Source organism: Miniopterus natalensis, chromosome 12 (genome assembly GCF_054644295.1).
Source record: "Miniopterus natalensis isolate mMinNat1 chromosome 12, mMinNat1.hap1, whole genome shotgun sequence".
Classification (NCBI taxonomy): domain Eukaryota; kingdom Metazoa; phylum Chordata; class Mammalia; order Chiroptera; family Miniopteridae; genus Miniopterus; species Miniopterus natalensis.
This window is the reverse complement of record NC_142092.1, coordinates 62,034,070-62,058,193: the sequence shown is the minus strand read 5'-3', so window position 1 is coordinate 62,058,193 and position 24,124 is coordinate 62,034,070. Positions and strand designations below refer to the sequence as shown.

Below are 24,124 nucleotides of genomic sequence, written 5' to 3'. Positions count from 1 at the left end.
ATGATGTATGCGGCTGGACGGCCCCACCGTGTATACCTGTGTGCACTGGGAAATGCCAGAAGAGCATAAATCAAACTATTATAAAGGCTTAGCCTTTGGGTCCTGTCAGTGGGAGAGGGTGGAGAGACAAAGTAGGGTTTTAGTTATTGCTTTCCACGACTCAGACTTTCCTTCTCTCACATATTTCTTTTTCTTTTCTTTCTCTCTCTCTTTCCTTTCTTTCCGCTCCTGCCCTGATGGTGGCCGGGATACACTATTGAATGAAGTGCTTTGTTTTATTTCAAAGAGTACTTTATTTTAAAGCCTATTCAGTGGAATGTTTGGAAAAATAACTTTGCTCAGACGAAAACGGGTGAAACAAAGGCACGGATTTGCAGGGTGACTGAGAGTTTTGCCCAAGGCCTGGCAGCCAGTGAACTGAAGAGCCCGGCTCCAGTCAAATCCGCCACCTCCACCCCACTGGCTGCCTTGCGGGGAGGATCGATTGGGTCTCACGCATCCACCACTCCCTCTCTTGGGATTTCTTTCTGTGCTTCTCAACACTGGAGCTGAGATCCCAGAAAATAAGGGCCTAGCTCTGTTATTGCTGGAAAAGAGTTCTGCTCGAAAGAAAACACGAGGGAAAGAGTGGCCCACTGGGAAGAGGGGGCCAATAGCACCTTCCCCTACTTCCCAGGAGTTTGTCTTCTGTATCCTCTGGATTCAGCGCCATTCTGTCCCCTGGGCTACCACCATCATATGAGTCAGATACCTTCCCCGCCAACCATGAGAGCAACTCAGAGAGGCTCTGCAGGCGGCTAAAATACACAGCAGCTAAAATCGCAAGCCTGTGTGTGTTCTCTTTAAGGAGCACAGGGCCTGGATGGCCCCATCTCCCAGTGAAACGGGCCATGCCCGCGATGCGACGTGGGCATGACAGATGTCTATGGCAAAGGTTCTGGCAGGAAGCTGAGGCTCGCTGCCGGGGATCTGGGCTCTTACCTCAGCTTTGCCCCGTCCTTGCTGTGTGACACAGAGGCCCAGGGCCATGCGAGCCTCAGCTTTGGTTTCCTAACCCGCATCCCCGTTTTTTTCTCCTGGGAGGGTAACGGCAATGTGAAGGCAGAGGCTCTGCCTTCCTCCCCTCTACTTCAGGGTCTGTCCTGGCGTCTGGCACAGTGTAACGACTGTGAGGACTGATGGCAGGAAAGACAACAAGAGAAACGTGTGCTGAACATTGACTGTGTCTCCTCATTTAAATTTCCTCACCACCCTGTGAGGCAGAATACAGTGTCATGCCCCTTTTATGGGAGAGACACGGGGGGCCGTCTACGGTCCCAGAGCTAGTAAAGGTGAATGGAAGACTTAATTTCTGAGTCATTCTACCTCCTGAGCACAGACTCTTTATGGCCACGTTGTATGGCCTTCCAGTTTGGGGGAGGGGAGGAGAGAGGGCAGTGACCTGCCTCCGAGACCCATTCCCCACTTTGACGATATTTGCTGTTCTGCATGTGGAGCTCGGTGGAGGCACGTGTGGGGCGTGGCTCATAAAAAGATGCACCTGAGAGGAAAGATCTTAGGCGCAGAGGAGAAGACTGTAGAGTTCAGAGCTGTAGGGCTGAGCCAAGCACTGAGGGTTCCTCTTAGCCCTCGGAGAGGAGTGGGTCAGTGTCAGAACTGGGGTCCCCAGGCCAAACCTTTAATCTGTTATCACCAGCATCACAAAGACAATGTGGAGACAAAGCAGGACGGTACGTCTGTGGCATTTATCTAAAGGAAAATAGCCAAATTCCACCTATAAACAAGCTGGAGCCATAGACACTTAACAAAGGCAAGTGTGAACACATCGCGGGTGTATGACCAAATCATTAACTGTCTCCAACAGACTAAATGATGTCTTTGAAATAGCAAATGTGAAAAAAGAGTGAGGGGTTTTCCGCATCAAACATTCCAGTATGAGCCAGGAATAGTTGCGAAATATAAATGCAACCTCAGGCTGCATCAACAGAAACATCAGAGCTAGCAAGAGGGAGGTGAGAGTCCCACTTTGCTCGGCACGGGAGCATTCCCACCTCAAGGAAGAGGAGTGTCAATTCTGGTGTTCCACTCCAGGAAACACAAACTTATAATCTCCACCTAGAGGGCAGTGACCAAAATGATAAAATATCTGAAAACTACATCATGTGAGAGAGCTGAAGAAACTGGGATTGTGTATTTAGGTTGATTTCCAGAAGTTACAGGGAGTGGTTTTTTTGTGTGTTTTTTTTTCCCTGTTGTCAAATTTCCCAAGAGATGCCTTGGAGAAGGAAGCTAAGATTTACTTTCTTTGCGGACCTGGAAGGCCAGGGAAACACATTTCAACTCAATGTAAGAAAACACTTTCTAACTGCAGTGTCTGGAAATGAGATGAGCTCTCTCCTGGGTAGTGAGGCGGCCATCCAGGGGGCGAATCAAGAGACACCTGAGAGGTGTTGGACTCCATACCTTCTGATGCTCCCGGAAACTCCAATTCCAGGAACACGGACACTTTCCCCGCACCCCCCTCCCGTCACTCTGCACCAAGAAGAGAGAGCAAACTCTGCTAACCCAGCAGAGGCTGCCCATCGATCCTCGAGGGCTTAGCCCAGAAGACAGCACCGGTGTCCCCAAACCGCCGTGGCTCCCACGCCTCTTCCCAGCTCCCCCAAAACGGCCCCTGGAAGGTGGGATGCACCAGGGCGGACTCACCTTTCTTCTCAAAGTCGCCCTTGTCCTCGCCCGGCCGGCCCAGGCTGTCCAGCCCGTGGGTCCCCTGGCTGCCGAAGTCGTCGTCGCGGGCGACGTGGTTGGCGCGGCGCGGGGGCTCCTCGTCGTCCTCGTAGTCGTAGTCGTCCAGGATGGGCGTCTCGCGGATGGGCACCCCGATGACCGAGCCGTGCGCGGGCCGCCGCGCGCCGCGGAAGCTGTCGCGGGCCTGCGGGCCGAGCAGCACCGACGGGATGTAGTGGATCTCGTGCGTGGCCTCGGTGCTCGCGCTCTTCTGCGGGGCGCGGCGCCGCCTGTGCCAGCGCCGCTGCGCGAACAGCGCGGCCGTGAACACCAGCAGCAGCAGCAGCAGCGCGATCAGGCCACCCTGCAGCGGAGGGAAGGGCACCAATGGGCGCGGCTCTCCACGCACCACCCCAGGGGCCCTTCTGGGCGCTGCAGGCCCATCGGCGGCCTCCAGGCACGGGGGTGGGGGTGGGGGGCTGGAGCCCGCCACCCGGGTATTTCCCACAGCTCCCGTCCAGGGCGGGAGCTGGAAGGTTTGCATCCTTCCAGCCTCCCCCCACTCTCCAGAAACATCTCCCAGGAAGGGGGTGGGCCTCTTGGTTATCTTGCCTCTGGGAGCCTGGAGGCTGCCTCTCTGCAGTTGGGGAGGACCACCCCCTGTTGCATGCCGAAGGGGGGGCTGGATGCAGAAATCAAGACTCAGAAACCCCACCGTGAGCAGCGGAGTGAGATCCCTGTCTTGGTCTCATTTTTTTGTGTTTGTTTTGTTCGGTTTTGCTTTTTAGCTCTTAAGCCTGTGTTCTTTCGAACACATCCCTGTGGCCGATTGCTCTTCCTTGACTATGATCTCATGGAAGGCGAGGGCAATTTCTGATAACTACCTGTGTAACATCTAACAGAGGTGACGGATGTTAACCCTGAATACATCGCCTGGGGGGGGTGACTGCTGTTAAGAATACCTGTGTAGGCCAGGAGCATTTGTCACTAAAGGGGCTATCCTGCCGGCTGCATTGGGAAACTATCACGCTATAGTTGCAAGGACCTCAGCAAACTGAGCTAGACGTCATCACCTCCATGGGGCTGGGGAGTGGATGGGCAAGTGAGCTAACAGGTGGCCAGGTGGCAGGTATGGCTAACAGCCCTGCCTTGACTTTGGCCATGAGCTACTGCAGGATCCCCAGGAAGGTTTCTCTGGATGCCAGAACTTAAAAATAGATCCACGAACCAAACAGAGCTTAAGAATGTGTTTTTATGTATATTTGTATGTATGCGTGTAATCTGTCAAAACATAAAATTTGTGTATAGTTTATCACCTCTGAGCCTTAAAACACATGAACAGATCTTTCTCCCTCCACAGAATATATTGTTCCCGTGACTGGAAGTCATGTGTGACATGGTTTTAGCTGTCAGGTTTTTACATCAACGACAAGAAAGGAAGGAGACATGGGGGGGGAGGGGAGTGAGATGGAAAGGTCAGAGGAAAGGACAGTGAAGACTGAAAGGAGGCAGGAGGAACACTAACCCTTGGTAAAAACAATAGCAGACCTTCTCCTTACTGTTACTTAATGTTATTTTATTTGATCATAAAGGCTTAAAGACAATCATATGGGATAGGGTTTATAGTTTCTACTGCATAAGTAACATGTGAAAAAGGTGGCCCAGAGAGGTTAGGTAACTTGCTTGAAGTCACACAAGATTTGATGAGCCTAATCAAACAGTCCACCTACAACTATGGCCCTTATCCGACTCATTGTGTCCCCAAACCCTCCCTCATCAGCCCTGTAGTCCTGTATCAGCTTCAAGTTTACTCACTGTGTGATCTCCAACTTCCCAGCCTCCCCTATGGACCCTCGGTTTACACATCTGTAAACGGGACTTGACAATACTTGGAACAGTATAGCGTACAATTAGCGGTAAAGGCTGGGGGTCAGAAAGACGTCTTTATAATCTCAGGCTGCTACATATAAACTGGGCGATCTTGGACAAACAACTGAATCTCTCTGAATCACAATATTCACAATATTCTCATCCATAAAACGGGGTCAATAACATCCTCTGCCCTAACGGGACATTTTATCCAAAGGAAGCAGGTGAGTAACAGGCCCACAAAGGAACTGTAATCCGTATCCATCCTGGACTGTTCCAGGCTCCTGCACTGCTCCATCCCTGCAGAGCTGGGCCCCACATCCAGGCTTCCTTCACCAGGGACAAGCAAACAGGAGAGCAGGAGCTGTCGCTGGAGAGGTGAGCTGGGCCAGAGTGTCCGGTCACTGAGGCTGCACACCTGAGGCAAGCCCAGGCTCTGGTGGGAGAGAAAACGCTGCAGGGCAAGCAGGGAGCAGAGGAGGGAGGGAAAGGGCTGTGAATTTTTAAAAAGCAAGTTCAGAAGAGGTCGGGGCTTCAGGGGTGGCAAGCGGAGGCCCTGCTGGCCTCAGAGGCGACCCAGTGCCAAACTCGATTTGGACTGTGCTGGAGAAGTAGCAGCAAGTTCCAGAGATAAAAATGCCAGTCTGTGAGCTGGGTTGGTTTCTGCGAGGCTGCAAGCAGCACAGGTCTCCGGGTGACGGTGTTACCTCATCAGTCTGAGGATCTCACTAAGCTCCAGGCAGAAAGTGGGAAAGAGGCAGGAGAAGGAAGGCGGGTCCCATCCCTTCTGAAATCTTCCCTATTAGAAGTCTGTCTAGGGCAGGATCAGCCCACTCAGCTCTTGTTCTGTTCTTGATTGTGAGTCTCAGATCCCCCAAGGAGACAAGGGGACGGGTATGTGACATCAGGAGCAGAGTGCCGTGATGGGGAATCCAGGAGTCGGGGGCACAGGCCAGCATGGGAATCTTGGCTGCCCTGCCTCCTGCTGGCTGTCTGCAGCAAGCTGGCCAAGGCGTTCTACTTCCTTGGGCTGCAGTAGGCTCACCTATAAAATGTGCTGATTGTTCCAAATGTGTCAGGTTATGTTAATGATTAAACAAGACAAGAAAAGGTCTGGCACCAGAAAAGTCAACAAATACCAGCCTCATTATTTCAGCCTCTCTATTCCTCTATCTCAAACCAAATCCTTATGCACATGCACACCCTTGCTTAAAACCCTTCCCTGGCTCCCTCAGGCTCTCAGAAAAATGTCCAGGTCCCTAGCCTGGCACCCAAGGCCCTTCACGACTGCTTCCTTCTCATGCCTCAGCCCCACACAAGTCCCCCTACACCTGGCCCACTGAGCAATCAGCATCTGCCAAAGTGATGCTCTGAGCTCCTCCCCACTAGCTGCTTCCTCAGCCCAGAGCCTCCATCACTCACTCCCTGTGGGGGTTTGAATTCACATCCACCCAGAACCTCAGAATGTGATCGTATTTGGAAATAGGATCTTTGCCGTTGTCACTGGTTAAAATGCAGTCACAATGGATTGGGTGGGCCCCACATCCAGTGACCGATGTCTTGTAAGAAGAGGAAAGGACACATACACACACACACACACACACACACACACACACACACGGCCATGTGAAGATAGAGACAGGATGGGAGCATCGCATCTACAAGCCAAGGGACGCCAAGGACTGCTGGCAACCATCGGAGGCTGCCAGGAGGCATGGGGCAGATTTTCCCTTGGAGCTTCCAGAATGAATGAGCCGGGTGACGTCTTGACTTTGGACATCTGGCCTCCTGATTATGAGAGAGCAAATTTCTCCTGTTTTAAGCCCCCCGATTAGTGGTAATCTGTTACGGCAGCCTGGAAACTAATACACAGCCTTCCCCTTCACCTGCTCATCTCTACTCACCTGGCCGGCCCAGCCTGGAGAGCACGTCCTCCTGGGGGATGTCTCCGCCTCTTGAAGTCAGAGCAGGGCTGTCCCCTCCTCTGAAACTCCCATGGTTGCCGATCACCTGGCTCCATCCAGTCTTCTGGTTGACCATCTGCCCACACTAGGCCCTGGGCTGCCACTGGCCCTACCAGTTACCCAGCCTTGGATGCAATACTTGGCCCAAAGAAGGTGCTTAATAAACACCCAGAAGCCTGAACTCCTGCGCCTATGTGCCAGCGGCACGTAGTCCCCGCATCAGCTCTGACCGCAGCCTCCGCAGGGCACCTGATCAGACCCTGCGTGGCCCCTCTGCCATTATCCGGGTGTGAGGGCCTCCAGCCGGTCTGCTTACATACAACAGCAAACACTGCAAACTACAGAGAGGTGAAAAATAAAAAGCGCCCCCAAACCACCCCACCAAGGGAGCCTTCCGAAAGGCAGAACCACATCCAGCCTGGGCTCATTTTAATCTATTTTCCATGTTAAAATATCCAGGCATGGGAGAAGGAGCCAGAGAAAGGAGAGAGGGATCATGTGAGGAATGCTTTATTTGACAATGTGTCATTTGGAAACTGATTATTTCTGTCTCTGGCCTTTTTAATATTCCTTCACAACGGCCAAGCTGCAAGGGGATTTGGTATTCTAAGACGGGATTTATAACGCTCTGTGCAGCAGTGATAAGAACACGGGCCTTTAATCCTCAGAGCTGTGAACATGCATATTCTCCCAAGTAATGTCCTTCTCTTCTCGCCACTTGTGTCTGGTCCCGACAGCCAGCCCCAGGGTAACTGAGGAGCACTGATTCACTGGGTGGGCCTTGGCCATCTGCAGAGTGACAGAGCTCGTAGGGCAAGGGGCTGGGCCTCCAAGGTCTCTAGAAGTCTCCTTTCAGGCCTTAGTCTATGTTTATGCTGGAGGCATTATTACAAAAATAATCCAAATCTTACGGTACAGATGAGGAAACTGAGCTTCAGAGAGCAGTGACTTGACCAAGTTTACAGAGCATCCTAAAATGGTCCTGGAGGCAGAATATGGGGCCAGTACCACCCCTTTCTCAGCAGGCCGCAAGCTGCTGAGAAATCCACCACCTTCTTTCTCTCCATCCTGTGGCCAGTCTATGTCCAGTCACCACTGCCTCTCACAGTGGTAATTTTAATGCACTCTTCTCAATCCAACACCCCTACCACAAGTGAGACTCAGCTGGAAACAGAGCCCCTTCCCATGGACTAAACTGGCAGTCCTGCAGTTCCACAGTGCAAGTTCCAATCAGGCTTCCACCCTGTGGATCACCTAGTCTCAAAGGTTCCCTTCTCAGATGTATGCTTCACCCATCCATGCTACCAACCTTACTGAGCGCCTACTACAGCGCAGGCACAGGGCTAAATCTCCAACCACACTGGAACTCACCGCCCCAGCTGAATGCCCTGAGGCTACGCTCAAGCCCTTTCTCCAGCCCTGAATGCAGCCCCTGTTGTTAATCCGCACTCCCCCATCTGCATGTCCAAACACCACCCACACTTCACAGCTAATTTCAGTGCCATCTCTCCACGAACTGTGCTGGGATCGCCCCTCTCCAAGCTCAGCCAAAAGGACTCTACCCTCTGAACTCCCACAGTGACTCACGTTAACCCTCCCTTAAGAAATGTTAGCATTTTCTACCTTGTAATAGAGTTGCAGATGCTCATTACATAGCTTTCCTACTGGTTAGATTATACCCACTGCACAGATGGCAAAGTGGAGGCTCAGAAGATAAGCTTTCTTGAGAGCACACAACAAGGTGGCAAATATATGGGGGAAGGCCTTGCAGCTGGGCTGTTTCCAGGCAATATGAAGCTTATTCTCTCAGGGACTGGATATGTATACTGGACCCCGAGGGAGCTGCGGGATGATAACCGGGTCAGAGTTACATTGCAAAAGGCATGACCGGTCTTTCAGCATCAAGGATTCAGAGACTTAATCATTTTTAAACAATAGTGTGTCAGGATCACATTGAATGTGTGTGGTGGAGACACTGGAGACAGGGAGCCGGTTGAGGTAGTTGTTCATAATGTAGGACACTCCCAGGTGCCATTTGGTAATAAAGACATTTTTGGTTGTCAAACTAGGGAGAGGCCATTTGGTGGGTAGAGGCCGGGGAATCTGTAAACATTGTACAGGCACAGGGAAGACATGTACAACAAAGGATCACCTGGCCCCAAGTTCAATAGTACAGAGAGAGATGATGAGACCTGAAATTAGGGCAGTAGAAGTGGGGAGTTAGCTAATGCAGTAGATTAAAATAGACACCACAGGATGAGAAAACTTGGGTTTCGACTGGCAGGCAAGGGGGAGCAAGAAGGGGCCAACAGTGACACTGAGGTGTGGATTTTGTCACTGGGTGGGAAAGGAGTCTACCTTTTTGTTAATTTTTTTCCTGAGCAAGTTCCCAGAAGGTTATGAAAGACTCCAGCACATAATAAATGAAGAGATAGGTTGACATGTGTGAACAATCAGAACATAAATGTAGAACAACAGACAAAGATTCGTGCATATATAATATATATATGTATATAGCCACAAGTATAAAAATATACTCACACCTACCTTTATATGTCTATAATTAGCTGTATTTATCTATCGTCATCTCTCTGCCTCCAGACAGACAGAGGGTGACCTATTTAAGTAGGTCCCATTATAGAACATGAACATTTTTCTTTTAAAGTGATCATCTACTATCTATTAGAGACACTATTTTATTTCCCAAGATGATGCCAAGGAAATAAGGTGAGAACTCAGTGGTTCTTTGGAACATATTCATTCCTCACCCAGATCAATGTTCCTCGATCCCCTGCAGATCAGACTGGAATGGGAGCCAAACCCTGGGAGATGGCTGTGAATCGCAGAGTGACTTATCAAGGGAAGAGCTAATGAACCGGGACAGCAGCTTCTGCCCATGAGTCGGGTAGACAGGGATCTGAGTCGTGGCTCTGCCACGTTTAGTTGTATGTCTTTGGGGGCCTCCCTTGAGTGTCCTCAGTATTCACATCTGTAAACTGGGTTCCTAACACCAAATTGAGAGGGTTTGGGCTGGATTAAATGAGGCTGCATTACAGAACACATTTAGCATGGCGCCTTACAGGTAGTGGGTCTCAGGAGATGTTAGCATCCTGTTGATGTAAGACCTGGTTTCCTTAAAAATTGTACACAAAGCAGCAGCACGACCACCAATTCCCCCCCACTGTAGTGTGAGATATTCTGTGTGCAGCACCCCAGCTTCGTTCTCAGGTTCACTCCTGCTGGTCTCCTACTTAACCATGTCCCTTCCCCTCCTTGGGGTGAGTAGGTGACCTTAGCTGGTTTTTAACAGTCTCTCCAGCTCCGATATTCTAGGTGAGAAAGGCAAAGGCAAACCTGAGAGTGCTTTTGAGCAGATGAAATATATATACACATATATACAGGGTGCCCCAAAATTGCATACACACTGTAACAGCTGAGAGCTCAATTTTGAAAATGAATTGTATTTTAATCAACACTGTCTTTATAATTAATCAAAGTGTGCGTATACATTCTTGGGGACACCCTATATATATATATATATATTCGTAGGACCTCCGGCCTAGTGTTGCAGCTGTATCTGCATGTACTTACAGCAGTTGAATGTCCTGTGTCCCTTGCAGCATCTCATGCGTCCTCTGTCCCTCTGCCCAGGCTCCTCACTCTGCCTGAAATGCCTCCCCCTTGCGTCTTGGTCTAGTCCTTTAAAATTCAGCTCTTGGGTCATGAGTTCTCAACAAGCCTTCCTGAAACCTGCTCTCCCTGGCTGGGTTCACACACCACCTGCCAGGCCCCTCAGTGATTCATGCTCTGTCTGCCAACTACCCTCCCATCCCCTTGGGTGCCCCTGGAGGGCATCCTTCACCAAGTCTGTGTACCTGAGATACAGCCCACGTCTGACAGTGAGAGCCCTCATTATGCGCCTACTGCATCTCTACACCGAGAGGCAGTGACGAGAAGGGCAGGGTTTTATTTATTTATGATCATATTTAAATGGTACATGGTATATAGTAGATCCTCAATTGCCTGTTGAAGGAATTAATGAATAAATGCCTCTCTGAAGGCAGATGACTGAGATACACCTACATCTGCTTGGCAATTCTCCATTTGTGTGTGAGGGAGCTGAATTTAATTCACATGCGCCATTTAGCACAAATCAGTATCCTACTCCATATCCTCGGGTGGCCTCTCAAGTTCACTCTGCAGCCCCACTCAGAAGGATGGATGGATGAATGGGGAGGGTGGGAGAAAGCATCTTCGAGAGGATTGATTTTCTTCCGTTTCTTTGAGTCATGAAGATAAACAGATGAGCCCAGGTGCCCAGGGAATAGCCTTGCACTCAGTCACGGATGTATTCCTTTGCCAGGTTAAGGGCACGCCCGGAAACAGACAGACGCAATTTCAAGTTCTTCTCTGCCACCCAGAGGTGTGACCTTGGAAATTTCTCCCTGTGAGGCCCAACTTTCATCAGTCTAACATGGGAATAAAACCAGGCACCAAAAAAGGCTCCTGTGAGGACTAGATAAGGCGATGTACGTAAAATGTACCGTGCAGCCCTTCACCTATAGAGGAAGTATTCAATACAGGGTAGCAACTGGCTTCATTGTTCCAGCTGTTACTGTTATGCCTCGACTCTGTGCCAAACCTTCAGCCTGGATTTAGGAACAGGAAGATGAGGCTTGGAAGAAATTGAAGTTAGTTTGGGGAAATAGATAAGCAAGCAGGTAATTTCTGTAATGCGCAGTTCGATAAGTTCAATGCGGGAGGGAAACGTAGCAAGCAGCAGAGTTTCTTATAGCTTCTAAGTGCAAAACACAGAGGAAGAGGGAAGAAAAAGGACTTCCTTACAATTTCAGTTACAGTCAAGTTCAAAGGTGGGGGAGTGGAACGGCTCTTTCAACCTCATGTATTCATACCCCAAATCTAACAGATAAAGAAGCTTGCAGAACACTCGCAGGTCCTCGTGTACATTGTTTTTTTTTTTTAAATCCTCACCCAAGGATATTTTTTCCATTGCTTATCAGCGAGAGTGGAAGGGGGAGAGACAAAGAAAGAGAGAGAAACACTGAAGCGAGAGACACATCGATTGGTCGCCTCATGCACGCTCCCCGAGCACAGTCGGGGATCCAGCCTGCAACCGAGGTACGTGGCCTTGACTGGGAATTGAACCCAAGATGCTCCAGTCTAAGGGCTGATGCTGGAACCATTGAGTAAAACTGGCCAGGGCATACATTTGTTTTAATTGACTTTTTAGAGAGAGAGGAAGGGAGAGGGAGAGAGAGATAGAAACATCGATGAGAGAGAAACATCAATCAGCTGCCTCCTTCATGCTCCCTTGGGGGATCGAGCCCGCAACCCACGCGAGTGCCCTGACCGGGAATCAAACCAGTGACCTCTTGGTTCACGGGTCCACGCTCAACCCCAGAGCCACACCGGCTGGGCCTCAAGTACATTTTTAAAAGAGGTGGCCATAAAAGCCACATGAGCAAGGCATTCTTAACAGACAAGGAAAGCGAGCTTCCAAGAGGTGACCTTGCAGAGCCAGTTGGTGGCAGGGCAACAACTCAGCCTTCTGAGATAGAGGGAGGGCTAATGCTCGAGAGGAAGCTGGAGGCCACTGGGAGCCAATACTTACTATGTGCTAAGTAACATTCATATAGGCAGGGGGCTTCCCAAGTGAGCGGGCTTCTTTACACATCATGGGTACGGGCACGGGCCCGGGAGTGCTGGTCTACCACTGAGACACAGCTTCATCTGGGAAGACGTCCCTTGACTCACTTGGGATGGCGCCCTTACCCTAGTCTCCATCACAGGAAGCCTATCTCTGTTCCCTGCTTTAACTTTCTTTATAGTAATTACCTCCCCCTGCTGTTATATTTTACATTCATGAGCTAACTTTGTTTATGCCTCTAATAAAAGAGAACTTCCATAAGGTGGGACCTTTGTTTTGTTTATCTCTCTATTGCAACAAAACAACTTCGTGCTTTGTTGGTGCTTATTAATAGTTTTCGCATGGACAGATGGATGGATAAATGAGTGGACACATCTTCCTCAAATGGCCTAGAAGCCCCTAAAGGGCAAGGGCTGGGGTTGAATAATCTTTGAGTCCTGTCCCCTTGTTAAAAGAATGGAAGATACTTAGTTTAAGAACTATGTAAAACATTGCCCTTAGCCGTTTTCTGGGGCCGGAGAAGGAAAGCTAGTTCTAAGGGATAATTAAGAGGCAAATATGACAACTTTCTGGCTACTTCTCCCTGCTTTTAGGGCACAGGGGGCAAGGTGGTCTGAATTCCAAACTTGTTTAATCACTTACTTACTCATAAATACCCAGGAGATACTGAACCAGAAAGCAGAAAGGTGAGGTGATGTCAGTCCCAACTATTAATGGACAATCACCCTTCTCAGAAATAAAATTGACAGCTGTATCCCTTCTCCATTCCCACTCCCACAGCTGGATGGAAATAATGAGCTTTCAGTGAGCAAGGGCACCTATCGTCTATCTGGAAAAGCACTGGATTTGGGCTCAAATCCTGGCTGTCCCTGATCTGCCTGGGCCAGCCAGTTCACTTTCCAAGCCTCAGTTTCCCCACCTTTAAAAAAATCATAACAGGGGCCTTTTCCTCTTTCTTCAAAAACCCCATTAAAAATTATGTTTATGCCAGGCCAGTGTGGCTCAGTGGCTGAGCACTGATCCATGAACCAAGAGGTGACCAGTTCTATTCCCGGACAGGGCACAGCCCAGTTTGCAGGCTGAATCCCCAGCAGGGGTGTGCAGGAGGCGGCCTATCGATGATGTTTGTCTCTCACTGATGTTTTTAATTTTATCTCTCTCCCTGCCTCTCCCTCTAAAAAAACAATTAAAAAACATGTTAAATAAAAAGAATCATGTTTATGAAGGAATTTCATATGTTGCAAAGTGACTTACAGCCAAGAATGCTCAGTAAAAGAAGTGGTGAAAGAGACGGAAGACCCCAGACACCAGCGGCAACTGGGCCCGAGAGTCACTGAAGTCACAGAAAGCAAAGCTGCAGGTGCAGAGGCTTCCCAACATTTCCAGTGCCTTCCTCACCCACCCATCAAGCTTCTTCACAACAAGGGTCTTTTAAAGGCCCGGTTCTGCTGCCGTTCCCCAGCAAAATAAATAAATAAATAACATTTTAAAACCCCGGAGATGGAGCTGCAATTGTCCTGAAGGTGTGTTGTGATGGCCTTGGGATCTCCCCTACTGGGCCTGATCAGGAAAACCTCAGGGAAGTTAGTTACTGAGGGCGAAAAGTCAGGCAGAAAATGCCAAGCAAAGGGGAAAGAGAGAGAACTGGACTGGAGGCTGCTGTGGGCAAAGACGGGCAGGAAGAAAGGGATGCCCAGTGTCCCTGCTGCACCCACTGAGAGGTAGGGGTCACCCTCTCCACTTCACCTTCCATTGTCTCTTCAGTTTTTAAAAACATGGAATTCAGCATTTCCTGAGTACCCAAGTTAGGAGAAAGCTGCCCAGCCACCTACCGCCTTACCCTTAGTAACCCTTATACCCTGGGGGTGCCCTCCACCCTCAGCCTAACGGCAGGTGCCTCTGAATCCAGGCCTTGAGCTTGTCTTACCCAGCTGTGGGCCTCACAGCCCTGGGGACCTGGTGATGGAGGTGTGACGGGGCTGGGGGGTAGAGCTGAGCCCATTACACACACCAGGAAAGCAAAGCCCAGAGCAGCTGAATGAGTGGTCCAAGAACCAGCGCTATCGTGTGCCAGAGCTCGGCTATAAGCTCCACGCTGCCTTGTATCATTTCCAAAACGTGAGGATTATCACATTTCCTAATAACACATGGAAACGTTGAGGCACTGAGTGAGCCCACCGCCAGCCAGGTTGCAGTCCAGGCCTGGAGGGAGCCGGAGCGAAGCTGTCAGTGGGCAGGCAGTGGGAGAAACTCCAGGGTGTTGGCTGTTTGGACACTTGTCCAAAAATTATGAGCAAAGGAGAAGGCGCTCAGGGCAGGACCTGGAATCCCGGCCGGGGCTGACTCTGCCACAAGGTTCCCACTGTGGGCCACACGTCACCATGAAGGCAGCGTGCTATCTGTTCACTGCTCCGCACCGTCAGTGCCTGAGACAGTTCCTAACGCGTAGCAAAGGCTGGCTAATGGGTGGATGGAAAACAGACACTTTGAGATGCAACAGAGCACGATGAGCCCTGGCTGGCAAGTCTGACTCCCAGCTTTTCCACGGAGCCCCAGGCAAGGGCAACCTCTCTCTGCCTCGGTGTCCTCTCCTGGAACATCCCTACAGTGCACCTAGGGGACACGTTGTGAGGATAAGGTGAGTTAATACACGTCAAGCTCCAGGTACGGCGTCTGGCACCTGGTAAGTGCTTTATAAATGTTAGCTTTGATCAGGCAAAGGAACAATAAGGAAAGTTAGCCCAGAAATGCAAACAAAATACTCTTGATATCGTCTTTTTTTGTGTCAGACTTTCATCCCGGCCCAGTTGCTGACCTCGGATTATCAAATGCACAGCAACGCCTGGAACCATGGAGGGAGGGAGACACCATCTGTCTGGTACTTTCTACCCCCACTCCCTGCCTCGCCAGCTTTACCCCTATTACACTAATCAACTCTGGCCAGTTTGTAAAGTAAGTTCTATTTCTCTCCCCTTTTCACAGATAAAAACATTGAGCCTCTGAGAGACTAGGTGATTTGCTCGAGGTTGTTAGAAGCACTCGTCAATGAAGACAAATAATTCCGCGGGCCAAGTTCCACCTCTGTGCCATGCTGTGTTGCCATCACTCTCCTTCTGTGTGGGTGCCTGCACCCATCTGGAGTGGAGGGGCTCAGACAGGAGATGCTGGTGCCGGGGGCTCCTCCCCCCAATACTCGGTAGATACAGCTGTGTTTCCCAAAGGGCCTGGGGGGGGGCGGGCTCCACTGGCCTTGGCTGTGGGAAGATGACATAGTAAACTCCCACCATCTCGCAGAAGTGCAATCATCACCACCCTGCTCCACGGCGGGCAGGGAGGTGTTCTAATAAAGATACTCCCGCCCCCAGGCGGCACAGCAAGGAAGGGCAGACAGACACACATCCAAGGAGGCTCTGGTCAGAGGCCCCACTGTTTCCCTGGTCCAGCCATGTGTGCCTATGGCCATGAAACAGGGCTGGGCTCCCTCTGCAGCACTCACTGAGGGACAGTGAGATGTCCGGATGTAGGTGACAGAGACAGAATTCAAACCTAGGTCTGCCTGACTCCAGGAGTTTTATGAGTGACAGTGGTCAAGTCCTTGCCCTTCTTGAAGCCTCAGTTTCCCCCTCTATGAGGGGATTGTAGCAGACAGTGCGAAGGGTCCTCCCAGTGCCGACCATCATTATGAGTCTATGAATTGATAAGGCCACAGCCAGGATCTCCAGCTCGGCTCTGGTCCAGCCTGCGGCTGAATCTCTTCCACGACTCCCTTCAGTGATGACAAGCATATTATTTCTTGGTGGCGTAGAGGCCTGGAAGGAATTCTGAATAAGTCTTTCTCTGACTAGCTGTGTGACTGAAGAGAATGAACTGAGAATTCTCGCCTCAGATTCTCAGTTTAATCATTGGGGATTCATCAATAGGGGTGCTGGTGCCCACCTCTGAGAATTGCTGTAGAGATTAAATTAGCTCCTGTGAGTGAAGTTCCTGGCACCCAGGAGCAACTCAGAAGCACTGGCTTTTGTTCCCCAAGTTGCCAAGCTGCCATCTCTCAAGAAAAACAAACAAAATGATGTTCTGTTCCCATGCAGGTATTAAACTTTCTCAGGTCTTTCCCACCCTAAGATGTTCTATAATATTCAAGGATCAGTCAAACGGAATTCTTTGTAGAACCAAAGATTCATCACTTTATCCATGTACAAACCAAGAGAGAACCAGAGAGTGTCCCAGCCTTGCCCAAGGCTGCACAGCACAGCAGGAGCACAATCAGGACCCCGAATCTCAAGCTCCTCATATCCCCACTTGGGTAACCCAGTGGCCCTGCCGTCCTAGGCTGACAGCGTCACCCAGAGCCATGAGTCCCCACAGCCAATGCATCCAGTCTCCCAAACTTAGAGCCGGGCGCTGGGCGGGGCCTGAAGCACTGAGATGGGAGAGAAGTGGCCCCTCCTCCTCAGGGGATTGGGGGGGGGGGGGCAGGAGGCACTGAAACCTGTTCACACATTTCTAGAATAGGATCCTTCCAGTTCTTTTGTTTCCTCTCTGTAAAAGGCCAGCGAAGCAGACAGATGTTGGCAACATCTGGGCACTGTTGTGGGGCAGCAAGAGGCTCTGGGCTGCCTCTGGAGAAAAGAAGCTGCCAGTGTCAGGAATCATAATCAAGAGCCTACATCTGCCCAGTGTTGTCTCCTGTTTCAAGAGACATCCCAGGCGTCCATGAGCCCAGCGAGCGATGCAGAAAGCAGCCCAGCCGTCTGAGAGCCAGGGAGAACCTTTTCCATTTCTCAGAAGGCAAAACCTGGGCTCTCAGAAGTTAAGCTTCCTCCCCCACATCACAGAACTAATAAGGGAGCCAGGGCCCAAACATGACGTCCCATGACTCCTGGACTAATGCTCATTCTTTGCGCAGAACTCAGGCAGGGCTGGGAGCGAGTGTAAAAATGAATGCAGCCCTATCTCTATACTTAAAGAAAGCATTTGGTGAGTGTTTACTAAGTACCAGGCTCCTCGTTAATTCTCTCAACATGACATAAAAATTATTGTCTGCCTCCTTTTCTGGATGTCAACCTTGAGCCTCAGAGAGGAGACGTGCCTGTGGTCATATCAGTGACTGGGATGGGCCATCAGTGACGTGGAATGCACTGGGACGCTGGGGTCCTGGCCCTGCCCGCTTCACAGACTGTGTGACACTCTTGGGAAGTGGCAGAGCTGGGGTTTGAATCCATCACTGTGTGAAGGTGTGTGTGACGGAGGAAGGGGACAGGGCAGGTTTCCAGGAGGAGGAACGGAGCCTTGAGAAGTAGGGTTCTGCCAGGATGAAGAGAAGGTGTGTAGAAGCTGACGCAGGACCCTCCGTGGCCTATGCATGGCACGTCCCCAGGACAGGAGGTTGCTAGAGCTAGAGGGAGGAGAGACGAGAAAGGGATGGAGCTAGGGATGCACCACGGAGCCCGAGAGCAGAGCGCCAAGAGCTCAGGCAGGGAGAAAAATTTAGTGCAGTTGCTGTAAATTCAGAGCAGCCACTGGAGCCCTTAGATAAACCTTTTCACAGCCTTGCCCTCCAGCCTGCATCTTTCTCCAGCTACATGGGCCAGTTCTTTCTCCAGGATAAAGATCTTTGGAAGGGTTTCTAGAGCCTATCTAGTCCAATCCCCATTTTGCAAATGGGGGTCTAAAGCTCAGAAAAGGAAGGGTTTTGCCCAAACTCACAGGACACATCAGGAGCTTGACGGGATCCAGCCCAGGCTTTCTGCCCCCCAGGCAGACACTTGCCAGCACCCCGCACCATGTTCTCTCTGGCCTCGTTTTCTGCACATTACAGGGCTTTAGCATAAAGCTCACATTTGCTCCCTGACTGCCTGAGTCCCAGTGACAATCCTCCTTTCCATCTGAGCCTCTCTGGGCTTCCCCTTTGTCCACTGTCAAAGAGCCACTCAAGATGAGAGGGAGGGAAGGACAATTGTCTCTGTGCCAGCTGCTCTTTCTGAGCCTGAGGCCATTCAAAGCCAGTGAGACCATCAGCCCTGACATGAACCGAGCCCAACAAACAAAACCCTAAGGAGGTGATTTGTCCTTTTGATGCTTTTCAGAGTTGACACAGTAGCTCCTCGGTGTGTCTGCATGACTCATGAGTTCTTCCGAATGGATTAGTTTGGGTAAATTGTCAGCTAGAAGAAACTGACAACTGTACTTCTACAAGCCAGGAGTATCTGCTAAAGGATCCATCAGGTTTCACTCAGGCTAGAGGTTATTTTGACATTTGTATTACTTCAAGCAGTGATACAAATGTGAGGAAGAAGCCGAAACACAAATATCTTTAGAGGACACAAATGGGGAAGGGAGCAGGATACAATGAAAGGGACAATAGGGAGTGGTAGGGACTGCAGCAAAAGAGAGCACATGTGATCTTTCTAAAGGGGTACCTCTACAGAAATCCAGCTAACTCTTGCCATCAGGAATGTAGACCCACTGTAGACAGAGCATGTAATTTTCTCACACACACATGCACATATACACAATCTATACTGTCATTTGAAAACTGATTCTCAAATTTTGGGCAACCAATTTTTTAAAAAACTAGGTGGCCCAACTCTGGACACAATGAGACTCATCTACAGCCTAGATAAGGTCTTGGGGTCCCAGCTTACAAACTCTGTTCTGCCGGGTCCAATTAGCTTCTTTTCATTTGGAGCTAACTTTGACATTGGCATTAACATAAATCCTCTTGGACAGTGTTTCCACTTGGCGTGGTTCCCCTGGACCGAGCCGACGCCCTCCTGGGCATTCCCAGAGATCGCTGGACTGAACACTGGCAAGTTTCCACCTAGAGCCTGCAACCTACGAATGCATGTCCACCCCCACTCCTTTTACACTCTGCTGCTGGACATAACTGAGCTTCACTCTGTACCAAATGAGCTCTGAGTTTTTAGTACTTGATGTGTCTAATGGAGGGAAGTCCGGAAGAGTCTGGGAAAGGAGGAACACGGAAACGGAACAGAGACACGAGGGCCGGAGGCGTCATAAATGTTTCAGCACCTCTTGTTAGAACGGGGAAGCATAAGCAATGTTAAAATCTGACGCTCTGTGTAATAAACGCTTTATGGCACCCTGCCCAGCGACATGTATAACCGGTGGCCTGGAGACGCAGATGAAGCCCCAACCACTGCCAGGAGCTAATGCTCAATAGGAGGCGAGTGGGCCTAAGGCCGATTGCAGACCTGGAGAACCTGCTCTCTCAGGGACATGATAAGACTTCCCTAAGGGAGTCCGTCAACACACATCGTGTGGTCCCTGCTGGTGTGAGCAACCTGCTGCACAAGGCTGAGGCTGCCTGGAGCAAAAGCTGGGGTCAGAAATCCCACTCTCTGGTGCTCCCTTGTGTTTTTTTAGGCACTTTGAATTTGCATAGATAATTTCCTTCAATTTGTACAAGAAACCTGCAAGGAAACTATTGTTATTCCTACTTTACTAATAAAGAAACCAAGGCTCAGCAAGGTGATGTGATAAGTCCAAACTCACACATCTAAAAAGTGGCAGAGCTGGGGTGTGAAACTCAATTGTCTGACCGCCCCAGCCCCCCAGGTTGTGAACACCACCTTAATAACAGTATAGCATTCTGTTGTGTGTTGGAAAGTAATTATTCGATTCTCATACCTGAGTGTAGATCTAATTATCGTTATTTTCCAGAAAAGATATTGAGTCTCAGACCAGCTGTGTGACTTGCCGGAGGCTATACAGCCATCACTTGTGTCTCCAGCTTAGGTCTTCTCACTCCAAACCTAGTATTCTTTAAAATAGGATACAGTGCCTACCTCTAGATTCCTTCAATGATGGTGACAATCATTAATAACCCCAGAAGTTATCAATGGAAATTACTGCTGTCTCTCTATGTGCCAGAAGTCCTGCTAAGATGCACATGAATAAAATTCACTCATTCAATCTTCATAACAGCCTTATAAAGTCAGTGTGACAATTACCATAATAAAGAAAATAGACTCGGAAATGTAAACAAAGCTTGCCCAAGCCACACAGCTGGTAAATAGCAGAGCCAGGCTGTACACCAAGGCTTATCTGACCTAAATTCTTAAACCATATTTTTAACCCTGCTCACGACATGCAAGGAAGGCCTTGGTGAGGGCTGAATCAGACCCGGTCAGTCTGCCAAAGAACGCAAGGTGCCTGCCCCACATGCATTCTCATTTTCTTCCTTGGGAACAGACCCTGATATTATTTAAATAAGTATACTTCCACCTAATGACGGCCATAAGTGTTGTGATTTCCCAAGAGGATCCTTAAAGGGAGCTGCTGTAGCTGGGAGGGGTGTCTATTTTCCCTCCCTTCCTGCTGCAAGGACTCAGATGCGGAGGCTGACTTTCCTGCAGTCATCTCAGACCCTGAGGGTTAATGCCACACCTTAGGATGGTAGGGGGAAAAAAAGAAAGGCAGGAAAGAAGGAAGGATGGGGAGAGAGATGGAGGAAGAAAGGCGGGGAGGGACAGAGGGAGGGAGGTTGGGCTAAGTCCTTGAAGACACCTGCCCTAGCTATCCTATCATCAGACTTGTTTATTTATGAGAAAAAAATAAATGTCACGGTGTTTGAAGCACAGTTATTCTGGCCTTCTTGTTATATGGAGCTGGGCCCGACGCTAACTGATACGGATCTGTCCTCAAGTAGCGCACAGTCCAGCAGGGACGATGGATACGCAGCAAACTGACACTGAGACACACGGAGGTGGCTACAGCCCCGACAAAGGTGAGAAAAGGGCTCCATTCATTTCCCTGGCCTCCTCCGGAGTGGCCCTGACAGCAAAATCCATGGGCCAGGGCGAGCTCCCCGTGTAGGGGCAATGGATAAGCTGTCCGCCCTGAACGGCGACAGCATCCATTTCAATTAGATGTGCCCAGTGCGAGGATTGTGACCAATTAATCCTGCCCTCGTCTGAAGGCTGACTAGTCAGAATACTGGGTGAACGCATACATAACAGGCTAATAAACCTGCCATCGGAATGCCACCGCACGTCTTTTTTGACACGATATTGCAGATGCGTTAATCTTCAAGTGGCAGGAGGCCGGGTTTGCGGAGCGGCAGTGGGATGCGGCTCAGGGGCTCGGTCCGGCAGCTGCAGCCTGCGGGGTGTAGTCATTGCATCTGTGTTGGCCCCGGGCTCTTCCTCTAACACGCCCTCTGCTTCCTGCGGCCAAGGGGGCTGGACCCGGTGGGAGGCCGGAGGTCGCAGCTGTGGTTTCAGATCCACCCTGAATCCACTGGGTGGCTCAAGCCAGCCCATTCCCTTCATGGCCCTCAGTTTACTCATTTGTATTACTCACAATCATTTTTTTTTTAATCAAGTTTAGAACACTTAACCCGAGATCTACCCTCCTAACAAATTTTACGTGCCCAATACAGTGCTGTTAGGTACAGGCACTACGTGGTCCAGCAGATCCCCAGGACTTATGCATCGTGCGTAATGGAGAATTCACACCAGTTGAATAATAACCCCCCCATTTCCCCTTCCCCCACCCCTGGCAGCTGCCATTCAACACTCTGCTTCTATGAATTGGTCTGTTTGAGATACTGCACATGGTGGGATCACACAGCATCTGTCCTTCTGTGTCTGCCTTATTTACTGAGCATGTTGTCCTCAAGGTTCATCCATGGCATTGCATAGAGCAGGATTTCTTACGTTTGTGCCCACCCATCTGCTGGTGACATTCAGGTAGGGTCCACATCCGGGCTCTGGTGGACAGTGCTTCACGAACCTTCAGGCTCTCTCACTTCGGCCTCCTGGGAATTGCACACAGACCCCCTGCCTAGTACATGACCCCACCCAGTTAACCTCTCCCTGTTCTTCAGATCTGTCTTCTTTTAGAAAATCTGCCCCAGCTTCCCCTTGTCCTAGGCTCTCTATGCTACACGAAATACTGTGTGTCTGGCATCCTAGTGTAAATAATACAGCAATTACCACTGTGTCCTGTTAAAACTGTGCATTCACTAGTCCCATTCACGTCTAAGCTCCAGGATGGCAGAGGCCACGTCTGGCTGCTCACATATCCTTGGTGCCTGGCATGGTGCCTGGCATGGGGGAGGCACAATAAAAATGGGTTTGCCCATTCCACTGAGTCAAATAAGAGGCAAATGGAACTGGGATTGGGGGGAAAAAAATCACATTGCAAATGTCTAAATTGATATACGAATGTAGAGAAGGAGGTGTCATGAAAAAGTCCTTGAAGGTACAGAAAGAAAGCATTTCAATTCTTCTAAGAGCTTCACACTTGTTCAGCGTGTCACCAATAATTACCCTGGCGTTTCCTTCCCTCACTCATTGTAATTAAGATACAGTGTCTCTGTTAGGGGAGAAATCAAGGTCCAAAGCAGCAGAAAGCTTTTTGGGGGGGAGGGGGGTAAACCCCATAGGAGTTCTGTGGCCCCAGAAAAGTCACAAGCCCCTTCGAGTCTCAGCGTCCCTTCTGTGAAATGGAATGAAACTCTCCACCACAGAATGCATAGGTTGTTGTGAAATCAAATAGAGTTAATGTGTGTAAAATGGCTTGCGATCTGTAAAATGCTATGGAGTGTCACTTCAATAGCTTCCTGCTGGCACCTCTCCCAAACAGACCGCAGATAGTAGAACTCAAATTCCCAGCCTCTAAATCGGGGAAGAGGGCAGAGGTGAAGGAGAGTGGAGCCTCTGATGCATGTGTTCACTAAATTCACTAAATATTTACTGAGCACCTAGTACGTGCAAGGTGCTGTACCAGAGACTAGAAGACAGAGGTGAATTAAGCAGGCCCTTCCCTCAAACCTGGTGGTTGTGGGCTCAGGTGAGCAGGCAGGTGAAGCAAAGTTTCCACATGGCAGGGTGTCTCCTCAGAGCTGAGAGCTGCGGGAACGGAAGGATGGTGGAGAGGGGCCCTGGGGCAACTGTTTCAACCTGATCCTGAAGGAACTTCTTGCATAAGCAAAGGTACTTGGACTCTACCTTGTGGGAGATTTTGAACAGGAAAATAACCAGGTCAAACTGTTACTGTAAGAAATCATTCAAACCTGTGAAGAATTTTTGTAAGTTTATTTGAGCCAAACTGTCAACAATTGCAGGAAAGCCAATACCTCAATGGATTGAGAAAATGCTCCCTAGGATGGCAGTTTTGCACCTTGTTTTATAGGTTACAATCAAAGGGGGCGACGTAAGTGGGTTACATGAAATCCATTGGTGATAGATAAGGGAGGTGGGAGAAAGCAAAGGGGGGGGCACACAGCTGCTGGGATTGGATAAAAAGTAAAATGATAGACACATACTTTTTTTACATAGGTGGGTACAGGATAGTTAACAGTCAACAGTTAACAAGATATCAGTAACAATGAGAAGATTCCCGGTCTCTGCCCTCCAGCACTGAGGGCCCAGAAAAAGGGGGAATTACTTTGTTTTGCAAAGGCATGTTAATCAGGTATGTTATCTCAGACGCAAAAGACAAAACAGGCTTAGTTAGGGTGAAAATTAACCTTTGTGAAGGAAAAATACTGCCTCAGGACATGGCTACCAACCATAAACTTCTTATGTTTAAAAAGTTTCAATTTCAGACCATCCTTTGTGGTTACTTTAGGTATTTGAGTTTGCAAGGTCTCCACGCAGGCCTGCTTTGAGCTTTTCAGGTTTAGCATGTGGCCCCTTTTCGTCCACAAAATTTACCAGTCAAAAAAACATTCTGGAAGCGGGCACAGAGGCAAAGCAATGACAAGGGAGACCATTCAGAATTTTGGAGAGAATATAGAAAAAGAACAGGAGAGACATATCAGAGAGAATCAGGAAGGAATGCTAATTGAAAATGTGAGGAGAGAATGTCTAATGAGAAACTTGTAAAGATAAAGACAGGAAAGGCAAGGATTAATGGCTTGCCTCCT

General features: G+C 49.6%; 1 protein-coding gene across 2 annotated transcripts in view; it reads right to left on the bottom strand.

Annotated features, from left to right (window-relative positions):
* The window catches only part of ASTN2 (astrotactin 2), a 694,472-nt gene that overhangs the window by 532,061 nt on the left and 138,287 nt on the right, over positions 1 to 24,124 (bottom strand). For both annotated transcript variants that reach the window (XM_087822856.1, XM_087822857.1), the window contains exon 3: positions 2,707 to 3,091. In XM_087822856.1, the coding sequence (XP_087678982.1) occupies positions 2,707 to 3,091 (385 nt within the window). The remainder of the gene's footprint in view (positions 1 to 2,706; positions 3,092 to 24,124) is intronic.